The sequence below is a fragment of the Delphinapterus leucas genome, chromosome 1, assembly GCF_059928025.1.
Source record: "Delphinapterus leucas isolate spDelLeu-1000000601 "Yukka" chromosome 1, BTC_Dleu_Yukka2, whole genome shotgun sequence".
NCBI classification, from domain to species: Eukaryota; Metazoa; Chordata; class Mammalia; order Artiodactyla; family Monodontidae; genus Delphinapterus; species Delphinapterus leucas.
In genome coordinates, this window is record NC_143129.1 from 11,957,144 (window position 1) to 11,975,478 (window position 18,335).

At 33.2% G+C, this 18,335-nt stretch overlaps 1 protein-coding gene across 1 annotated transcript in view; it reads left to right on the forward strand.

The window, feature by feature from the left end:
* KCNT2 (potassium sodium-activated channel subfamily T member 2) overlaps positions 1-18,335 on the forward strand; it is a 180,760-nt gene that overhangs the window by 148,696 nt on the left and 13,729 nt on the right. Inside the window, exon 15 of the mRNA XM_089901855.1 lies at positions 8,209-8,509. Within this exon, the coding sequence (XP_089757981.1) occupies positions 8,209-8,509 (301 nt within the window). The remainder of the gene's footprint in view (positions 1-8,208; positions 8,510-18,335) is intronic.

An 18,335-nucleotide genomic window follows, 5' to 3' on the forward strand; every position in this document is an offset into this window, starting at 1 on the left:
CCCTTGACTGAGCAAATAATGTCTAGAAATATTCCTAAGTTGAGGGGACCTTGTACTTTGTGTGAGACAGTGGCCCGTCCCTGTTCGTGAGCTCCTTTGTGAATGTTTCTGTGTCCTGAATGAGGGTGTCAAATGACTCTCCTTGAATGATAAGTCATCGATGTCATGACATACCTGTATTCCAGAGAAAGTTGGATGCAGTGTTGATCTTGCCTGCGAAGCCTGTGTGTGATTGCAGGGCTGTTGAGGTGCCTCATGTATAGTTAAGTGGAGTATTGTGTCCCTTCGAAGGTGAAGGGAAACTGGCTGAGTCTGTCCAAACTGGCACTGAACAAATCATATTAGTCAAATTTATGACTGCAAAGTATTTACCAGTTGCCAACTGAATAGATTCAGTAATTTCAACAATATTGGGCACGGCGCCTTAATATGTGGGAGTGGGGCACTAAGGTTGGGACCGTCTACTGTGGGGCACCATTCATTCTTTCCAGGTTTAAGAACAGGTTTAAGAACAGGTCAGTTTGGCTGTTAAATGGAGAAGCAGTGGTGATTATCATCTGTTCTCTAAATAGTTCGTATAATGGGTTTCAATCCTTGAAAGCTCTGTACTATCCTTGGAGATTTTATTAACTATATTGGGCAGACAGAAGGTTCATAGGGTCCCATTTTGTCCAACTGATTGTAAGCACCAAAGGTTTTATTTCATTTAATTTTAATTTATTACTCATTGGAAGAGTGTTCATGTCTACTAAGGGATGTTTTGGGGCCATGGGTGTTATGACCATGGGAAATTTAGGCAAGGCGATAAATAGCTCTAATAGTTAACATGAGGCATACCTCTTTTTCCTCTATTTTATATTTGATAACTATGCTAAGAGTATAGAGATTACCTTAATTTTAGAGCAATCTCCATATTTAGGGTCTTTGTTTAAAAGTAGTGAGATCTTCAGTCATAACTATAATTTGAGCTCCAACTCAAATAGAAAAGAAGGCCCTAAAGGTTTGCCAATTGGTACATCTCAGGAGATGCTAAAGTTAATTTGGGACCTATGTTGTAGAGGCACAAAGCCAGTCAGCTCCCTTTTTATTGTATTTTTCTTGGTCTTAATAAACTCTTTTGGTGAATTAAGAATTTTCTAGTTGGACTAATTGTGGACATCTGTTGCAGTTGTTTATTTCCTCCAGTTTTTTTGCTGCTGTTGTCTTTGGTTGGTAGACACTCTGGGAGCTCTTTTCTACCCTGTTCATATGTATAAGTCTGCTGCTCCTACTTCTCCTTATTGCTATGGGGATCAGCAACTCTATTGTTCCAGAAGCATAGGCGGCAGCAGCAGAAGCATTTTGTAGGGTCCCAATGAGCTGTGTTCAGAATTGTGGATCTCAGCATGGCAACTACTCTTCCTTCACACAAGCAACCACGTAATCCAGCTGTAGGATGCTCAAGGTATCAGCATTTTCCCTGAACGCTCTATGCAATGGGGATTGATGCCTGCTTTAGACACACAAACGCTGGTCACAGGATAAGGATGATTCTCTGAGCTTAATGTCAGTCGTGCTCCTTACTGGAATCTAGGCACACAATTCAATATGGAACACTCAGATAAGTCTGAGACATATGACACTGGACCACTTTAACGAGAGCCCCAATTCCATACTCTTGTCTTTAAATGCCAATTGAAACTTCTAACTTAGGTTGGTTAAATCCAAACAGAAGCGTGGGAGGACTGAATAAATGCAACATAAAACTGTGTAGCTGGCAGTCGTGGCCTAGATACCCTGCTTCCTGTACCAATTGTTACAACTTTAAGAACCCTTTCTGACTCCCCAGGTTGTAACGTTAAACGCTTAGTGAGCCCAATAAATCCTGCCCGATCCAACTTTATGTTTCTTCCACCATTACCCCGTACCCTTAATATCCATTTCCAAACATGCTTCTCAGACTCTGATCTGTAAAAATTTAAAAACTGAACTAGTTCTTTTGGAGTGTAACTTCCTAAGCATGTGATAAAAAACAAAATGAGTAACATATGTGCCAACTAACACCTACATATTTATAAACACTTTACAAGACTCCTAGTAAAAGAACACAAACAACCAACTAAAATTAGGTCAAAATTATTTCTCAATTTGTTCTTATGAACCAAGATGAATTAGTTAAATTTTAAGGCAAAACATCCACCATGTAGTTAGCAAGTTCATTGTAATAGTATTCAAGATCCTAAACAAAGAAGAAAAAAGTAAGATTTTCTGGGCTTAAAGCTCTAGGAAAGGCATTAGATCATTGAAACCCTTGTACACTAGTTGTTTCTGAATGACAGTTTTGAAGGCTCAAAGGAAAAAAATTAATGACCAATGTGAGAAATAATACCGAGATAATAAATTAGCCAAGTTTCAAATTTCACAGACAGCAAAGAAAGCAGAGATTTAATTAAACACACATACAACACACACACACACACACACACACACACATGGAAAACCAAAGATGTGTGAATATATAACTTAATTGTACATTTAGAACAAACAAATAATCAAAAATGAGATTTAACTCATAAATAGAAAAGTAACTGACTATGTTTGATTTTCTGTTACAGATAACAACAGAAAGATAGGTCTTACATATGACAGAGGGAGAACGAAAAGAAAGGGGGGAGGGGAAGGAGGAGGAAAAGGTGTGGTCTGACCATAGTGGAAAATAAGTAACATAAATTTGTAGATTATTCAACATTATCTTTAGAGAATCTGAAAATTTTTTTCACTTGGACATAAAATTAAACATTGACTTTTGAAGTTATTGGATTGAAATGGTGAGTTAATAGTTAATGGAGATTCTACCTACTACTAGTAAACCTTATATTCATAGAATAACGATAAAATTGAAAGGTGCCTAAGAGAACATGTAGATGAATTATCTTATTTTTAGATATGGATGAAGCCAAGAGATTGGAATAATGTTAATTATTCTATCAAATTATTAGCTTTAGAAAATAGATTATTTGAGCCTGAATTCTTGAGAAATTATTTGGTTTTAGAATTTTGGTGAGATTTTTACTACTATTTTCTTGTAAGTTTTGTTTATTTTTGCTATGAAAACCAGGATAGGTATTATGATCATTATTTTTCAAGAAGCTCAGTTGATTTGCTCAAAGTCATGAAGCATTTACCTGATGTGATTAAAAATACAACTTAGCATTTGATTCCAAATCCAGCATTTTTTAGACCATAATATTGTTTGTTCTTTAATTATCTCTGTGATTCTGGAAATACATCTAAATACAATGTAACTAGTTATTTTATATCTCTTCTTAGACCACAGACTAAATGAACTTATTAAACTGAGTCTTTATTGAAAATGGAGAAACGTCTTTCTGTGGATTTGTACTGATAAAAAGAAATTTCCAGGGGACCCAGAGTTACTAGCCATGTTGCTTGTAGATTTAAATTTAGATGATCTTTCAAATATTATTATAATTTAACCTATTTTAATGGAAAACATTTTATAGGAATTCTTTCCTATAAGATTCAACTAACACATCTCCAGTGATTTCATTTTCCTCTGTTTTCTTTAGCAACAGTCCAGAATGTCTTCAGACATAAATCAGCTAGCACAGTTTAAGTCTATTATTAAGGCTGTAAAACTATTCTTAAGGGAGCCACTAATCCAGATTACATACACTTTCAAACTGCTGGGTGAATTGATTTATTTTAAAATACCACTTTGTTCCACAGATGCTCAATAACCTATGACATGAATAACTGTTCAATAAAAAATTGAGAGAAGTTGAATAGAGTCAGCTGTGTGTGTGTGTCTGTGTGCATGTGAAGTATGGAAAAGAATGTCTCATATATCTTATCAATCTGACACTTTCTACCTTTCTGAAAATTAAGGTACTTAAGCTGTTTTAAGCATAAGATACATTTTATTCTTTATAAAGTTTTCCAGTCTTACTATTATGAAGATACACTTCTAGCTTTTTTCAACCATATTGTTTGATAAATATTTGGAAAATAAAATAACTTAAAAAAAGATGAAGTTTTAAATGCATATGAAAATTGTTGTTGGAGTAGCCATATGAATTTTTCATTTCCTTACTGAACTATATAAATATGTTTCTAGAATCATTTCATGTACAATATGTTTCTTGGTCCATTTAGGCTGCTGTAACAAAACACCACAGGCTGGGTAATTTATAAACAGCCAAAACCTATCTCTCACAGCTGTGGAGGCTAGAAGCCTAAGATCAGGGTAGCAGCACTGCCCAGTGAGGGTCCTGTTCTGGTCACAGACTTCTCCTTGCATCCTCACATGGTAGAAGGGGCCAGGAAGCAGTGTGGGATCTCCTTTATAAGGGCACTAATCCCACTGATGAGGGCTCCACCCTCATGACCTAATCACTTCCCAAAGGCCCCACCTACAAATACCCTTGGGAATTAAGATTTCAACGTATGAATTTTGAGGGGACACAAACATTCAGATCAGACCATGGCAATATGCAAATATATTTTTTCACTCTCACAAACATTAGTGTTAAACTTTGGTTTTTCAGGCTAATAATTATGTTAGGCTTCTGACAATAAAAGTACAAAAAGTCAAGCCAGAGTTCTCCCATTATTCATAGAAATAGTGAAAAATAATTCATAGAAGCAGTACAGAATAATAAATCTCCCCTTTGGCTTAAATACCTATTTTGTTTTTCAGATTTCACAAAACTTTAACTGAGGAAACTTCACCCCAAGAATTTGATTATAGCACCTTGATTTCTTATGAAATATAGTCACTGGTAGAGGAACTGCACCAAAATATGAGTCATTCCTTTGTCATACTTATGCTTCACTTTTATATAGCCCCTCATAATTATTTATTTTTCTTTTCTCCCTTTTATGGTATTTTCATATAAGATTATGAACCATAATATTTACTAATATTTACTTAGCACTTGCTGAGACAGTCACCATATTATGCACTTTTCATGAGTCATCTTTTAGATTTGCTTGGAAAAACACTTTGAGCAAAGTAATAATATAATTATCATTTTTCAGATAGGGAACTGGGGATAATCTTTTAAGTTACATAACCAGGAATACAGAACTGGTAAGTGGTAGAACTTGTATTTAAACCCGGCTCTACCTGATGCCAGAATACTTGCTTTTAACCACTCTATAACCCTGACTCTATGTTCAGGAAAAGGTCCTACGATGAAGGCACGTTCATGTATCCTAGCACTACTCTATTTCCAGTAGGTCATGATGTCATGTTAGGAACACAGTAGAGTTACAACCAGGTGATGAAATGGCACCAGGAAAATATATTTATAAGTTGACCTTCTTTTAAAACACAGAGGCACACACATGTGTGCCCACACACGTTCAGTACCCAGCAATAGAATAACTCAGTTTATTACCAAAGTAACTGATATTATGGATCATCATTCTTACCAGGATATATTAATATTATTATTATGTGTGGAAGGGCACAGGTGACATGTTTTCTTTATATATTAATGTGTTATATGAATTTGCACATTTCTATGAGGTAGAAGATGGGTATCATTATTCTCATGTTACATAATGGTTACACAGTTTATTGTAGGCACAGAGCTAGGAAATATCCAAAATATCAATCAAGTTTGTGTATCTTAATGCAGAAAAATTCAAAGTACTTTTTATTATGCCATACTGGAAGGATGAGAGAAAGGCATACAAATTCCAAACATGTAGAGAACAATCTATGTATTGTCAGTTTAGATTTCTTAAAATTGATCCCCAAATTCTTCTAATCCCCTTTCTCTTTAGTTAAACTGGTATATAAAAAGAGATGTTACTTTTATTGAAATAATGATAAAAATGCCTTGTGAGTCCTATGGATTTTCTGTATAAATCATGATATCATTTCCCTAGGGAATTCAAAACAATGGTGAATAGGGGATCCAGTATTATTTAGCTAATATATACTTGATATAATTCCTGGTACACATAACTAAGAGGAAGCATTCACAAAGACAAATATTGTTGTATCGTCTGGAAGAGAAGCGAATCTCCAGTCTCTCCCTTAAAATATTTATTAACTTACGGTTCCATGACTTTAATTGTCAGTGACATTATATGGGCATATCTTGAGTATTTGGTCTGGCAAGATTACTATTTCCACATATTTGTAGGAATCAAACTATTACAGGGACTTATGACTAGAAAGATTACTTCAAATAAACTTAATATTGTGATTCATGAATCTCTACAAGCCAAGTATCTAAATATGAATGAACTAACATGTTTTCAGTTTTGCCACAAAGTACACATAAACTGAAATTACTGAACAAAGATTGATATTCTTTACTGATGGTAGATATTACTCAAGGGTTTATGTATTTTACTTTCAGAGAAGAGGATTTTCAGTATATTATCAACCAGATAAAACTAGAATAAGTTAAGACTTATAAAGGTATCCACTACTGCAAAACCATTGTATTAAAATTTTTAATACTTCCAACCTAAATTTCTGTAGCTAAAATGAGGTTTCTATATTTTGGGTGAAATGTTCTCTTATCCCAATGGGATTAACATATACCCACTACTATATATAAAATAGATAACCAACAAGGGCCTGCTGTATAGCACAGGGAACTATATTCAATATCTTGTAATAACCTATAAGGGAAAAGAACCTGAAAAATTATATGTATAATATATATAATTTGTTAACCTTCATAGCTTCATGATAAGAGACTATTTCTCTCTTGTTTAGATTGAATTATTTCTTTTTTTAAAAAAAATTAGAGTATAGTTAATTTACAATGTCATGTTATCAATAGTTTCAGGTGTACAGCACAGTGATTTAGTTATATACATATATAAATAATTCAATCTAAACAAGAGAGAAATAGTCTCTTATCATGAAGCTATGAAGGTTAAACAAATTGTTTTGATATCACTCTTCTACAGTACTGTTTTGGAACAAATGTGAATGAATATTTACATTTTTATTGAATTTAAGTGTGAGATGATTGCATAGCTTGCCACTCAGAATTGTGTGTAAGGCATTGACTGCGCCTCCATAATTCATATTCACTTTTAAAGGATCTTGTTGGATCTGACTCCTGACCTTACTTAACTTGGTAATTTAAATTCTATTAGTTTGGAAGCCAGCGACACATGCATGTTGAAGCTGAAGCTCAAACTTCCATTCACAGACAGGGAACACAGCAGGATTCCTAAACATGGCTCTTATGCAGAATAAAATGCAGGAAGCTGTCCCTTTGCATGTGCATGCTTTAGAAAGTAAGGCTTTCTGCTTTGAACCGTGTTTCAGTTCATATGATTTCCTGGTATGGAAAGCAACAATTTTGAAACAGGAAACTTTTGGCTCCTATGGACCTATAATCAAAGGAAAGCTTCTTACTTTAAAATCAGATTTAGTAGTAAAAGAGTAGATCAAAATAGACTTTATGAATATGTTCATTGTTTTTCCCTCCTATGGAGAATAGCCTGATTTAAGTTTTCTTTGTGATTCTAGAATACATTTGTGAAATACTAATATTTACAACACAGTTTCACTTAGAACACTGAGAACAGTTCCTGAAATATATTGTAATATTTCCATCAGAAAACATTTTATGCGGTGAATAATTAATGCATGAATTAAATAAAATGTACTTTTTGTTTTCCTCTGGGTCATAGGAGCAAATAAAAAATTTCACATTTTATAAAGTTCAGGCCAATGCCTTCTTTAGAAAGAGCAGTAAATTTAAAACCTTAAAAAATATTATTATTTCCAAAAATAAAACAACTTTTATAATCCTTATTTAAATTTCATGTGAAATACTAGGAGCAAATTGAGAAAAGTCCATTACATTGACTTTATTTGAATAAAGTTATAAAATATCTAGTTCTTTTGCTTGTGGTTTCAAACAACTCTATGCTAGTAGTCATTTGATAAGATAACTCTGATACATAAAAAATTAAATTATTTTTATAAAGAAACTTATATTGGAGGATGCAAGGATATTTTATCTGGTTCAAATATAAGTTCAAAAAACATTTTCTAATTTTTTAGTAGCAGAAAATTAGTATCAATGATTATGATTTTGCTCTTTCTGTAAAAACTCTCATGAGATATATAATTATATTAAGATATTAGCAAAAAATAAGAATATAACTCCAGGCTACATGATTCCTAAAGTATCTAATTACCAATATGCATTTCTTTTAAAGTCTCAAATATCCATCAGCGTGGAAGAGTGGGAAGACACCAAAGATGCCAAAGAGCAAGGTCACCACCGAAGTAACCACCGCAACTCAACATCCAGTGACCAGTCCGACCATCCCCTGCTAAGGAGGAAGAGCATGCAGTGGGCCCGAAGACTGAGCAGAAAAGGTCCCAAACACTCCGGTAAAACAGCTGAGAAAATAACCCAGCAGCGCCTGAACCTCTACAGGAGGTCAGAAAGACAAGAGCTTGCTGAACTTGTGAAAAATAGAATGAAACACTTGGGTCTTTCTACAGTGGGATATGGTATGCTCTTTACAAGTATTGTATGATGTGGACTTGTGATTTCTTGCAGTTAGTTGTAACAGAGTTGGCTCTAATTTAGTAACTTAAGAATCACATTTTTGTTTCACAGGTCAGTTTGAAGGGACTAGCAACACATGTCTAATCTCCTAGAGACAATTATAACAATGATATTAAAAAGAGAGCGCTGAAATTTTTAAGTATTTGCTCAGGTCTCTAGACACTGTGCTGAACCCATTACAAGAATTATCTTAATTTTAATTTTCACAAAAAATCTTCCATTTTAGAGATAAGGAAACTAAGTCAAGTAACTTGCTAATTAGCTTGTTAATAGCCTGACTGAGATTTCTATCCAGTTCTGTCTGGCTCCAAAGTCTGTTTTACACACACACACACACACACACACACAACACATTTTATTTTAGGGCCTGGGATAAAATAAATTTGTGGCATTGGCAAGTAACTAAATGGATGAGCCACAGATGAACCAAAATGTTTCTATAAAATTTGTTCTGTTTGTTGTGATCCAGAAACAAAGAATCTTCAAAAGCTTTCATCTGAAGCTCAAATAGTGCTTAACCTCATACAGTGCAGATATGTCCCAATGATTGTTTTGCTCTTATGTTGATATATGATCGTAATATATATATATTGCATATAGCACAGCTTAAATAAATAATGCAAAGACAATTTTAAAATATGTCATTTATCACTATAAGAATTTTATTTAAAGGAAATTTAGTCAACATATGAGAAAATCAAATAATAAATAAGGTGTTTTAGTTTGTTATATATATATATACATATATATGTATATATATACATAACTTGGGTAAATCAGGAGCTAAGATGTCAGTATCATGTAGGTTTTAAGGGTAACATAGAATAAATGCCGTATTTGCCCCCATCTCATCTTTATTATTAAAGTCTCAACTTGAAACAGTGTACATAGGGAGAAATTTTAATCATTGAACTGGATGGAGTTTAAAAGAAGTTATCTGTGTTTCTTTGAACAAGAAGACGAAGCATATTTACTGAGTACCTAATCTATGCCAGGAATTGTGTTAGGTGCTTTATGTATATTTTCTTATTACTCCTTATAAACACTGATTAGATGTGTGTCCCATTTTGCCCTTCAAGAAGTTGAAGTTTGAGAGGTAAAAGATCTTGCTCGAGGACATAAACTTGAAATATGTTGAAGTCAGGATTCCATAGGTACTTGAAATTCATAATTATATTTCACTTACTTAAAATGTAGTACAGACTCATTCATGATGAATAATTTTAATATAAGCACAAAAGGTCTTATATTGAGGCAAATTAAAAGAAAAAATCTTAATTTAAAAATTATGTTAGGAGCTCTTTGCCAATTTAATGACATGAAGTATGATTGTACTTCTTAGTCCTATACTTACATGTACTTTTTCTAGTTATTATTCAGGTATTTTTTTCCCTTTTTTTTTTTAAGTTCTAGTACGTGATTATCCATCCAAGTTCCAGCTGTGTTTCATGAACATTATAACCCCAGGCTGGTCCTGAAGGCAGTGTGGCAAATAATAGTTTGACTCTGAGAGACACAAGATGCGTGAACTGACTGCATGGGAGAATCATCAGGAAAGCATATTATGTTATTGCTAATAAAACTTCTATCAGTTACCTTACATTTAGCCATTCTCTCTTTTTTTATGTAAATCTATTAATTTAATTCTCATGCTAATTCTTACAGGAAGGAAGAACAGACACTGTCCACCGTTTTTTCTCTTTTCTTTCCTTCTTTCTCTCTCCATCCATTCTATCCATCTATCTACCCATAGATCCATCAATCTGTTCTAAGTCCTGTATTGGGACCCTCCAATAACATAGCGATTATGAAAACAGGATTTGGAATCTAATGCATCATGGGCCTCTGAACTTCTCCATTTATTCCTAACTGACAATAATTCATCCATTCAACAGATATTATTAGGTTGCCTTCTTAGTGTCAGGCACTGTTCCAGGTACTCGGAATAGACCAATGACCTATTCAGACAAGACCTCTGCATTTATGGAATTTATATTCTAGTGTCAGCTGGTAGATTTGTTGTATTATTTAACTTCTCAAGGCCATTTTCTGATTTCTGAAATAGAAATAATAATACCTATGTTGTAGGTTTTGTTGTGAAGGACAAATGGGATAATGAATAATAATGTGCTTAGCCCAGAACTGGCATTCAGCTAATCCCACAGATCTACCATGTATCTGTCTAAGTACTGTGTGTCTGTCTGTGCTTTATACATAAAAAAAGTAATTTTTTTTTGCCCACCTCAAAAAACAAACAAACAAACACATTTTGCACCCTTGGGGGCAATGTTGGCTTCAAGCAGAATACATGCTATGAGACAATTATTGTTTTACATGTTTGCCTTTCTTTTTTCTTTTTTTGGGAAAAAGGAAATGTCTTACTCATTCTTTAATCTTTGTATCCCTAAACCAATTACACATTTCCTGAGACATAGGAACCCAGTAGCTGCATGTTGATTGCATGAACAAATGGAGTGCTTACAGATGAGAAAACTGGGTCTCAAATATAAACGATTTACTTGGATCTCCCAACCTAGTATACACTCAAGTCAGTCCTTTAACTTGTGACTTTTGACTCCATATATTTTTGTGTATCCACTGGACCACTTATTTTTCCTACATTAGTGTCAATATTTTGTAGCGCTTTACAGATTTGAAATATTTTTAAGTGCTTTATACACAATGCATGATGATTGATTTAACCACGAGTCATAATCTGATTTTTCTTGAGTAGGTGTCACCTGATTCAAGAGAATGAATAGATTTCTTTTGACCTATTGGATATGAGACAGAAAGGAGAGAAAAGGGAGTCAAAAGATGACTTTTGAGGGCTCTAGCTGGAGCAAGTAAGTGCATGGTGGTGACATTCACTGAGCTTAGAAGAAGAGGAATACTTTGGGGTGAAGATAATACATTTAATTTGAGTGCCTGGAAGACTTCAAATGGATAATGATCCATAAGAGGCTAGATTTCTGCTGTCTGGTGCTCAAGAAGAACAAATGAGATATGTATATAGACTTGGGAGTCATCAGCCTATAGATTTTGAGTAAGGTCATAGAAGTAGATGGAATAACCCCAGGTGAAGGACTACAAGAGAACTCTAGAAAATACATTCCTGGAATGTTAAGGGAAGAATTATTTTCTTTATAAAACAAGAGGCTGAAGTGTCTAGAACTGAATTACCCAAAAGATGTGTCATAGTACAATAATATGCTATCAGTCGGTTACATGTTTTATTGTTACATTGATTCTTTATACCTTTCAAAGGCCAGGTGGGGCCTGGGTTGGTCAGAAGCTGGTCACTTCTAGTCATAAGCAGGTTTGTCTGCTACCCCAATGTAATATAAAGTTGTATGTCCTATGTGTTTTATGATATGAAAAAAATGTTGAAATTTTGCAGTAGAGAAATGGGAGGGAATGATTAATAGTGCAGAAAGTATAGTGATATGTCATTGCTGACCTTGGTGAGGATAGTATCAGTTGGATAGCATGTGTGAAAGCCAGATTTGAGTAGCGTTAGGATGAATTAAGATCTAGATATAGTGGATTTCATATATTAGGGACCTCAAGATATTGAAAATTTAGTCTTCTGTCTTATTGCTCCATGATCTATTGTTTCCATTGCCAAAGTCATATCACGGTACAAGACGTATGTTGAAATTCCATCCAGGAGGAAGGAGGCAGAGACCAGAGAAGAAAGGGTTGTCTCCTCAATTAAAAGGTATTACCAAGTAGTTGTGTACACCATTTCCACTATGTCCCATTGGCAAGCAAGTATGTTTCATTTTCAGTGGCCTGAATCTAATATTTAGGAAGACAAGGCAAATGTCTTTTGAAAGACAACTATTCTCTGACTCAGTGGATGTTTTTTAAGAAATGTCATTGTGAAGGAGAGGTGAGAAATCTGGAAGAATCTGGATGAGAAAGTAGAGAGGGAAGAGGGACTATTTTTCTTTTATTTTTTTTTAAGGTCAGAGAGGTAAGAGCATGTTTAAATAAGATTAAGCCACCAGTGGAGAAGTTGAAAGAAAATATAGGAAAGATATCACAGTTGGAGCCCTTGTTTAGATATTTGGAAGTGAGGAAAAGATGACTGTTTTAAAATGCATAAACAGGTAGGTATTTTGACAGGAAGTTGAGTAATATTTCACGTGATAGTTAAGAGGTATAATCATCTGTTGAGAATGATGGCAAGAGTGGAAGGGTGAGTTTTTTAAAAATAAGCCAGAATGTTTGCAGCTTCAGAGGAAAAGGTGTCCTTTCTGCGCGAGACTAACCTTTCTGTCTTATTCTTGATTTAAAAAAATTTTAATATAGAAAATTTCAAGCATGAATAAATGTAGAAAGAAAAGTATAACGAACCCACGTATACTCATTTTTCTGCTTCAACAATTATCAACTCATGACCTATTTTCTTCCATGTATATGCCCACCAATTTCCTTCATGTCTCATATTAATTTCAGGTAAATTTCAGACCTCATATATTTCAGTAGATACTGAAATATATAGATAGTAGATCTATCATTTAAGTACTAGTTTAAAAAATATAGCCACCTACCATTTTCACACTTAAAAATAATTTTAATATCATCGAGTGTTCACTTGTTCAAATTTCCAGTGACCTCACAAATGTCATAAATTTTTTAGACTTTATTTAAATTAGGATTAATGAAGGTCTGTGCATGGAGATGGGTGACAAGTTTGTTAACTCATTTTTAATTTCCCTCATTTTGTATTTTTCCTACTGCAATCTATTTCTTGAAGAAACTCACTCTCTGTCCTGCAGTTTCCTAGACTCTGAATTTCCACTCTAAGTTGGCCTATTCTATTCCCTGTCTTTTCTTTTTTTAACCACTTTTTGTTATTATTATGAACTCCTAGATTTAAATGTATTTTATATGTTTTAATCTGTATGTTATTAGATTATTCATCATGTTGTTCTAAATTTGGCCAGTGGGAGCTTCTTCAAATAGCCTCCTGGGTCCTTTTGTCATGACATCAACTGTCTGTGATCGACTTCCCTTGCTCTCTGTAGGACTAAATGCTCCCCACCTAAAATAAGCCATCCCTCCAAGGATCCTGTCTCTTTTAGTGGGAAATGGTATTTCAAGATTATAACCAAGTTTCAGAGATGTTCATTTTTACTGTGTTTGTCACTTTATCTGAGTTTTTCAGTCAAGAGCTAAAAGATTAGGTAGATAGATGATAGATAGATAGATAGATAGATAGATAGATAGATAGATAGATGATAGTTAGATAGACAGTTGATAGATAGATGATAGATAGATAGGTAAACTATTTCACCGGTTCATATGGATACTTACAATTAAAATGCAGGCTATAGGGATTTTATTTAACTTTTCCTGTCCTATATCTGTACTTTCTTTTTCCTACACCTAGATTAATGCTTGTCAATAACAAAAGAAATGATTGAATTATAAAAAATCATATTGTATTTTTTCACAGTATATATAAAACAGTCTCAGAATATAATATAATGTGAATATTAACACTATAATTGCTAAAAATGCATTTTTATGCATTCTTTACTTTATAGACTAGCCCAATAGGGATGTTTAGTAAAACTATTCTAAGTCTTGGAAAAGTTCTTCTTGATGTGGTTATACTATCAATTGGATATAAATTTAGACTCATTTCTGTTTTCAGTGTTTAAGAATTGCTTTTTGTAAAATTTAATTTTGTTTTTTAGTTATGTAAACTATGTACACAGTCCAAAGAGAAATATTTAATACAAGTTATATTCAAAGAAATTTAACATCTGTCCCTGTCACTGCCACACAATCTCCTTCTCCTCCGTGAGTAACCTTTTTTAACTTTATGGTTTATCCTTCCATTTTTAATTATAAATTTAAAAATATATATGGTAGCATGATATGTTCCTTTCTTTTTTTTCCCACATTACTTCTTTCACTTAACAGTACATCCTGGAGATCATTGATTTAGTAGAATATAGAAATAGTTTTTATTTCTTTTTACAGCTGCCTAATGCTCCATTGTATAAATGTATCTTAGTCTATTAAGCTAGTCCTTTCTGTTTTTTCTAATTACAAAGTCTTGCAATTAATAGGCATATGCCTACACCTTTCTGTGTTTTTTCTCAGTGTGTCTTTGGGATGGATATCTAAAAGTGAGATTACTGGATTAAAGATTAAATGTGTATATATATATAAAATTTTGCTATTGGAAAAATTTTCCTCCTTAAATATGTATGATTTTGCGTTTCTGCCAGAAAAGTATGAAAGACCATTTTCTCAAAACCTTGCCAACAGAATGTGTTGTTAGACTTTTGCATGTTTTGCCAATCTAATAGATTTTTTTAAGTGGTTTCTCAGCATGCCTTCTTATTCTGATGAGGTCAAGCATCCTTTCATGTGGTTAAGAGCCATTTTTAGTGAATTATTTATATCTAGCCAATTTTTATAGATTTATTTTTTGTTCTTAATATTTTTAGAGGTGCTTATGTATTAGGTAAATTAGAACTATGGATATTAATGGCAAATATTCCTTTCTCAGCTTAGTCTTTTTCCTTTACTTTTATTATTTTATATTTTAATCCAATTTTTAAATCATTTGCATGATTACTGATCAATTTTAAGTAATAGAAACATGTTTCTCTCTTCCAGTTTAGAGAGAAATTCTTCTATGTTTTTTTTTTCATTACTTATTTGGTTTCACATTTTGCATCTAAATATCCCATCTGTTTGGAATTTATCCTGGTATATATGGTGAGCAAGGGAACACAGTTTTGTATTATCTAAGATATTTTTTCATATTTAGTTATACAATACCGCTTATTAAAATGCACACCCCATTCTATTGATTTTTAGATCCTGTTTTAGCAGATCCTAAATTTGTACTTGTTATTGAGTCTATTTCTATACTTCCTGTCATGTTACAATGGTCTGTCTGCCTCTTTTGACAAAAACACCTACAGTTTTAATTAGAGTCTTTGATATCTGGTAGGGCTAGGAGCACTGCACTCTTCTTTTTCAATATTTGCCTAGCTATATTTGGATGCTTCTTCTTCTGAATTAATTTTATAATTAACTTGTTTGCTTCAGATGAAAAGAAAGGATTCTTTTCCCATGCTTTTAATCCTACTTCTTCCTGGCTCCTTCAAATCCAGATTCTGTCATCTAATCCCACTCTTTCCTAATCTTTCATGTTTCTCCCTTTCCTTTCTCTTAGTTCCTCTTCCAAGGAAATCAGGTCTCCTTCCCGTAATCCCAACAGAAACACACATGCACACAGACGTGCATGCACACACACGTGCACACACACAGACCCTTTAATCTTCACCTTTTCTCTTGTGTTCTTTCTTTTATCTACTAATTACATTCCATGTCTGCGCATTATTACCTCACGTTTACTCTCCACACATTTCTCCTTCTCTACCGCTTTTCTGAGAACACTGTCACATACAAAGGATTCTTATTTTCCCTGCTCTATCTACGGCAATATCCTTTCCTGGATCCTCTTTCTCTGTCCTCTTTCTGAATTTACCTTTCAACTAAGTGTTTGCATGAAAATCACTTCAAATGATCAAACTTGTAGAACAATGCTACTTTATAAGTGATAGATTAGAAAAGTTATTTTTATACTATTTAAAGAAAAACTTAATTATATCTCAAATAATAGGGAATCATAAAGAAACACTGAAAAAAATGCTTAAAATCTAAAAAGTCACTAAATTAATATTTGATAATTAACCATGCTTGCTGAAGGCATGGATTACCTCTCACTTGTTTTTTATAGTATTCAATTCCAAAGGAAAGGTAATTCTTAAAAACCAGGGGATAACATTTTTAATATTTCCTGACATGCCTATCTCTACAGGTTAGGTTGAAATACTATAAATGCTTGTGCATGTATTAACTAAGATAAACATATACCTATCCCCCAAAAGACATTAATGAGATAACAGGTATATAATCCCTCACTTGCAATTTTAAAATCCAAAATTTCTGAAGACTGAATTTTTAAGCAGGTTTGACACTAAAACTTGTATAAATGCTGAACCTTATCCAAACTTCTTGAAACTCTTTGTATCCTTTATCAGATTTATTGTGAATATTCATGTTTGCTACAGAAATATGAAATTGTCTGTTGCTTCAGGCCCAACTGAGTGTATTACATGAAATACATTATGTGCCCAATATTACTTTCTAAATCTAAAAAATTCAGTTCTGGTACACATCTGGCCCCAGGGGTTTGGGAGACAGAATTTGAGGACCTGCCTGTCTTGGGAAATTAAATAACATGAGAATCTACAAATTCTGCCTGCTTTTCATTGAAATTTGTTTGAAAACATCTTCGATATAACTTTAAAAACTTATTGACCTCAAAGATCATGGCATTATATACTAACTGGCCATGTGTCCTTGGGTAAGTCACTGTGTCCCTGAATTTCATGTTCTTCAACCATCAAATAAGGGTAATCAGGTCTTCTGAAGGGGTGAGATATGAAATAATAGAATGCATGTGACAAAAGATTTTTCAGTCTATAAACTGTGCTGCAAATATATAGTTATTATTTTCTTTCTGTTAATAACTGGCATTATTCTTCAACAATCTATTTGGCTTTCATAGTCACTAAGAACTATTCTTAAAAACTGTTAACAGACTCTAAATGATTAGCACTTAGAATGATGCATATTTTTAATATTCAATATTTCTATTATAAGATTTTGTATTATATAAAATAGAATATATTTTCATATTATAAATCGGCAAGTAAGTGTTCCTGGTGTGACTGCTGCTACAGATTCTAGCTGATTTTGACATGGTTTATTTTACGTTTCATACTGTTAGTAAATGAGGGAATGCCAAGGGGGAAAAAAATGAAATCCTTTTAAGTGACAAAGAGTAACTTCTAGTTAGACATGGCTTTCATTACATCCACCAGGAAGCCTTAGTTTCTTTGTTAAGTAAATTCATAATTTGCCTGAAATAATGGATGGGTTAACCAAGAGCTTTTTTTATAGTTAATATGGTGACTTAATTCTTAATCATCCTCTTTCTTATGGGATAGAAGCAAGCAAAAATAACAAGAAAGGATTGTTATTCCCACCCAAATGTATGATATATATGGTGATGGCAGTAGTAGTAATAGTAGCAGTAATAGTAATAGTAAAACCATCAACTTCTATTTTTAGACTCTTTTATAAATCATTGACCATTTTCATATAGGCTTTTAATAAAAAATTCCTCCAAATTCTAAACAATAGGTTAGGTACCTTTTTCTAGTAAAAGATTACTTACAAATTTATCCTGAAACAAGTTACCAAAGAGGGAAAAGGCATCAAAGCTAGGTATTTTTCTAGCGTGTTTTACAACATTTAGTATTTAGGAGGAATAATATAAGTATCTGAGATCACTGTAATGACTTCAATAACAATTTATTATTTCAAAAGAAATTGACACTGGATTTTTATTGATTTTTGAAATATATAATTTTCCATCTCCCAATATAAATTAGTACAATAGTGTTGACATGTACAATCAGTATATACTGCCAGTATAGATTTCTAGAAAATGGACGATTTAATGTTTCCAGAACTGACCCATTCTCACAAGGTGACAGGCAGACACAGAAGGATAAATCCATGGTTTTTATGTTAATCTCATTTTGTATATAGAATGTTAATAGAAAGAAACAATGGTTTTCTTAATAGATAAAGTAATGAAGCTTTCAAAGGAGGTAATTGCTGAGCTGATAATGATTTATGGTAAATGAAATTATTTCT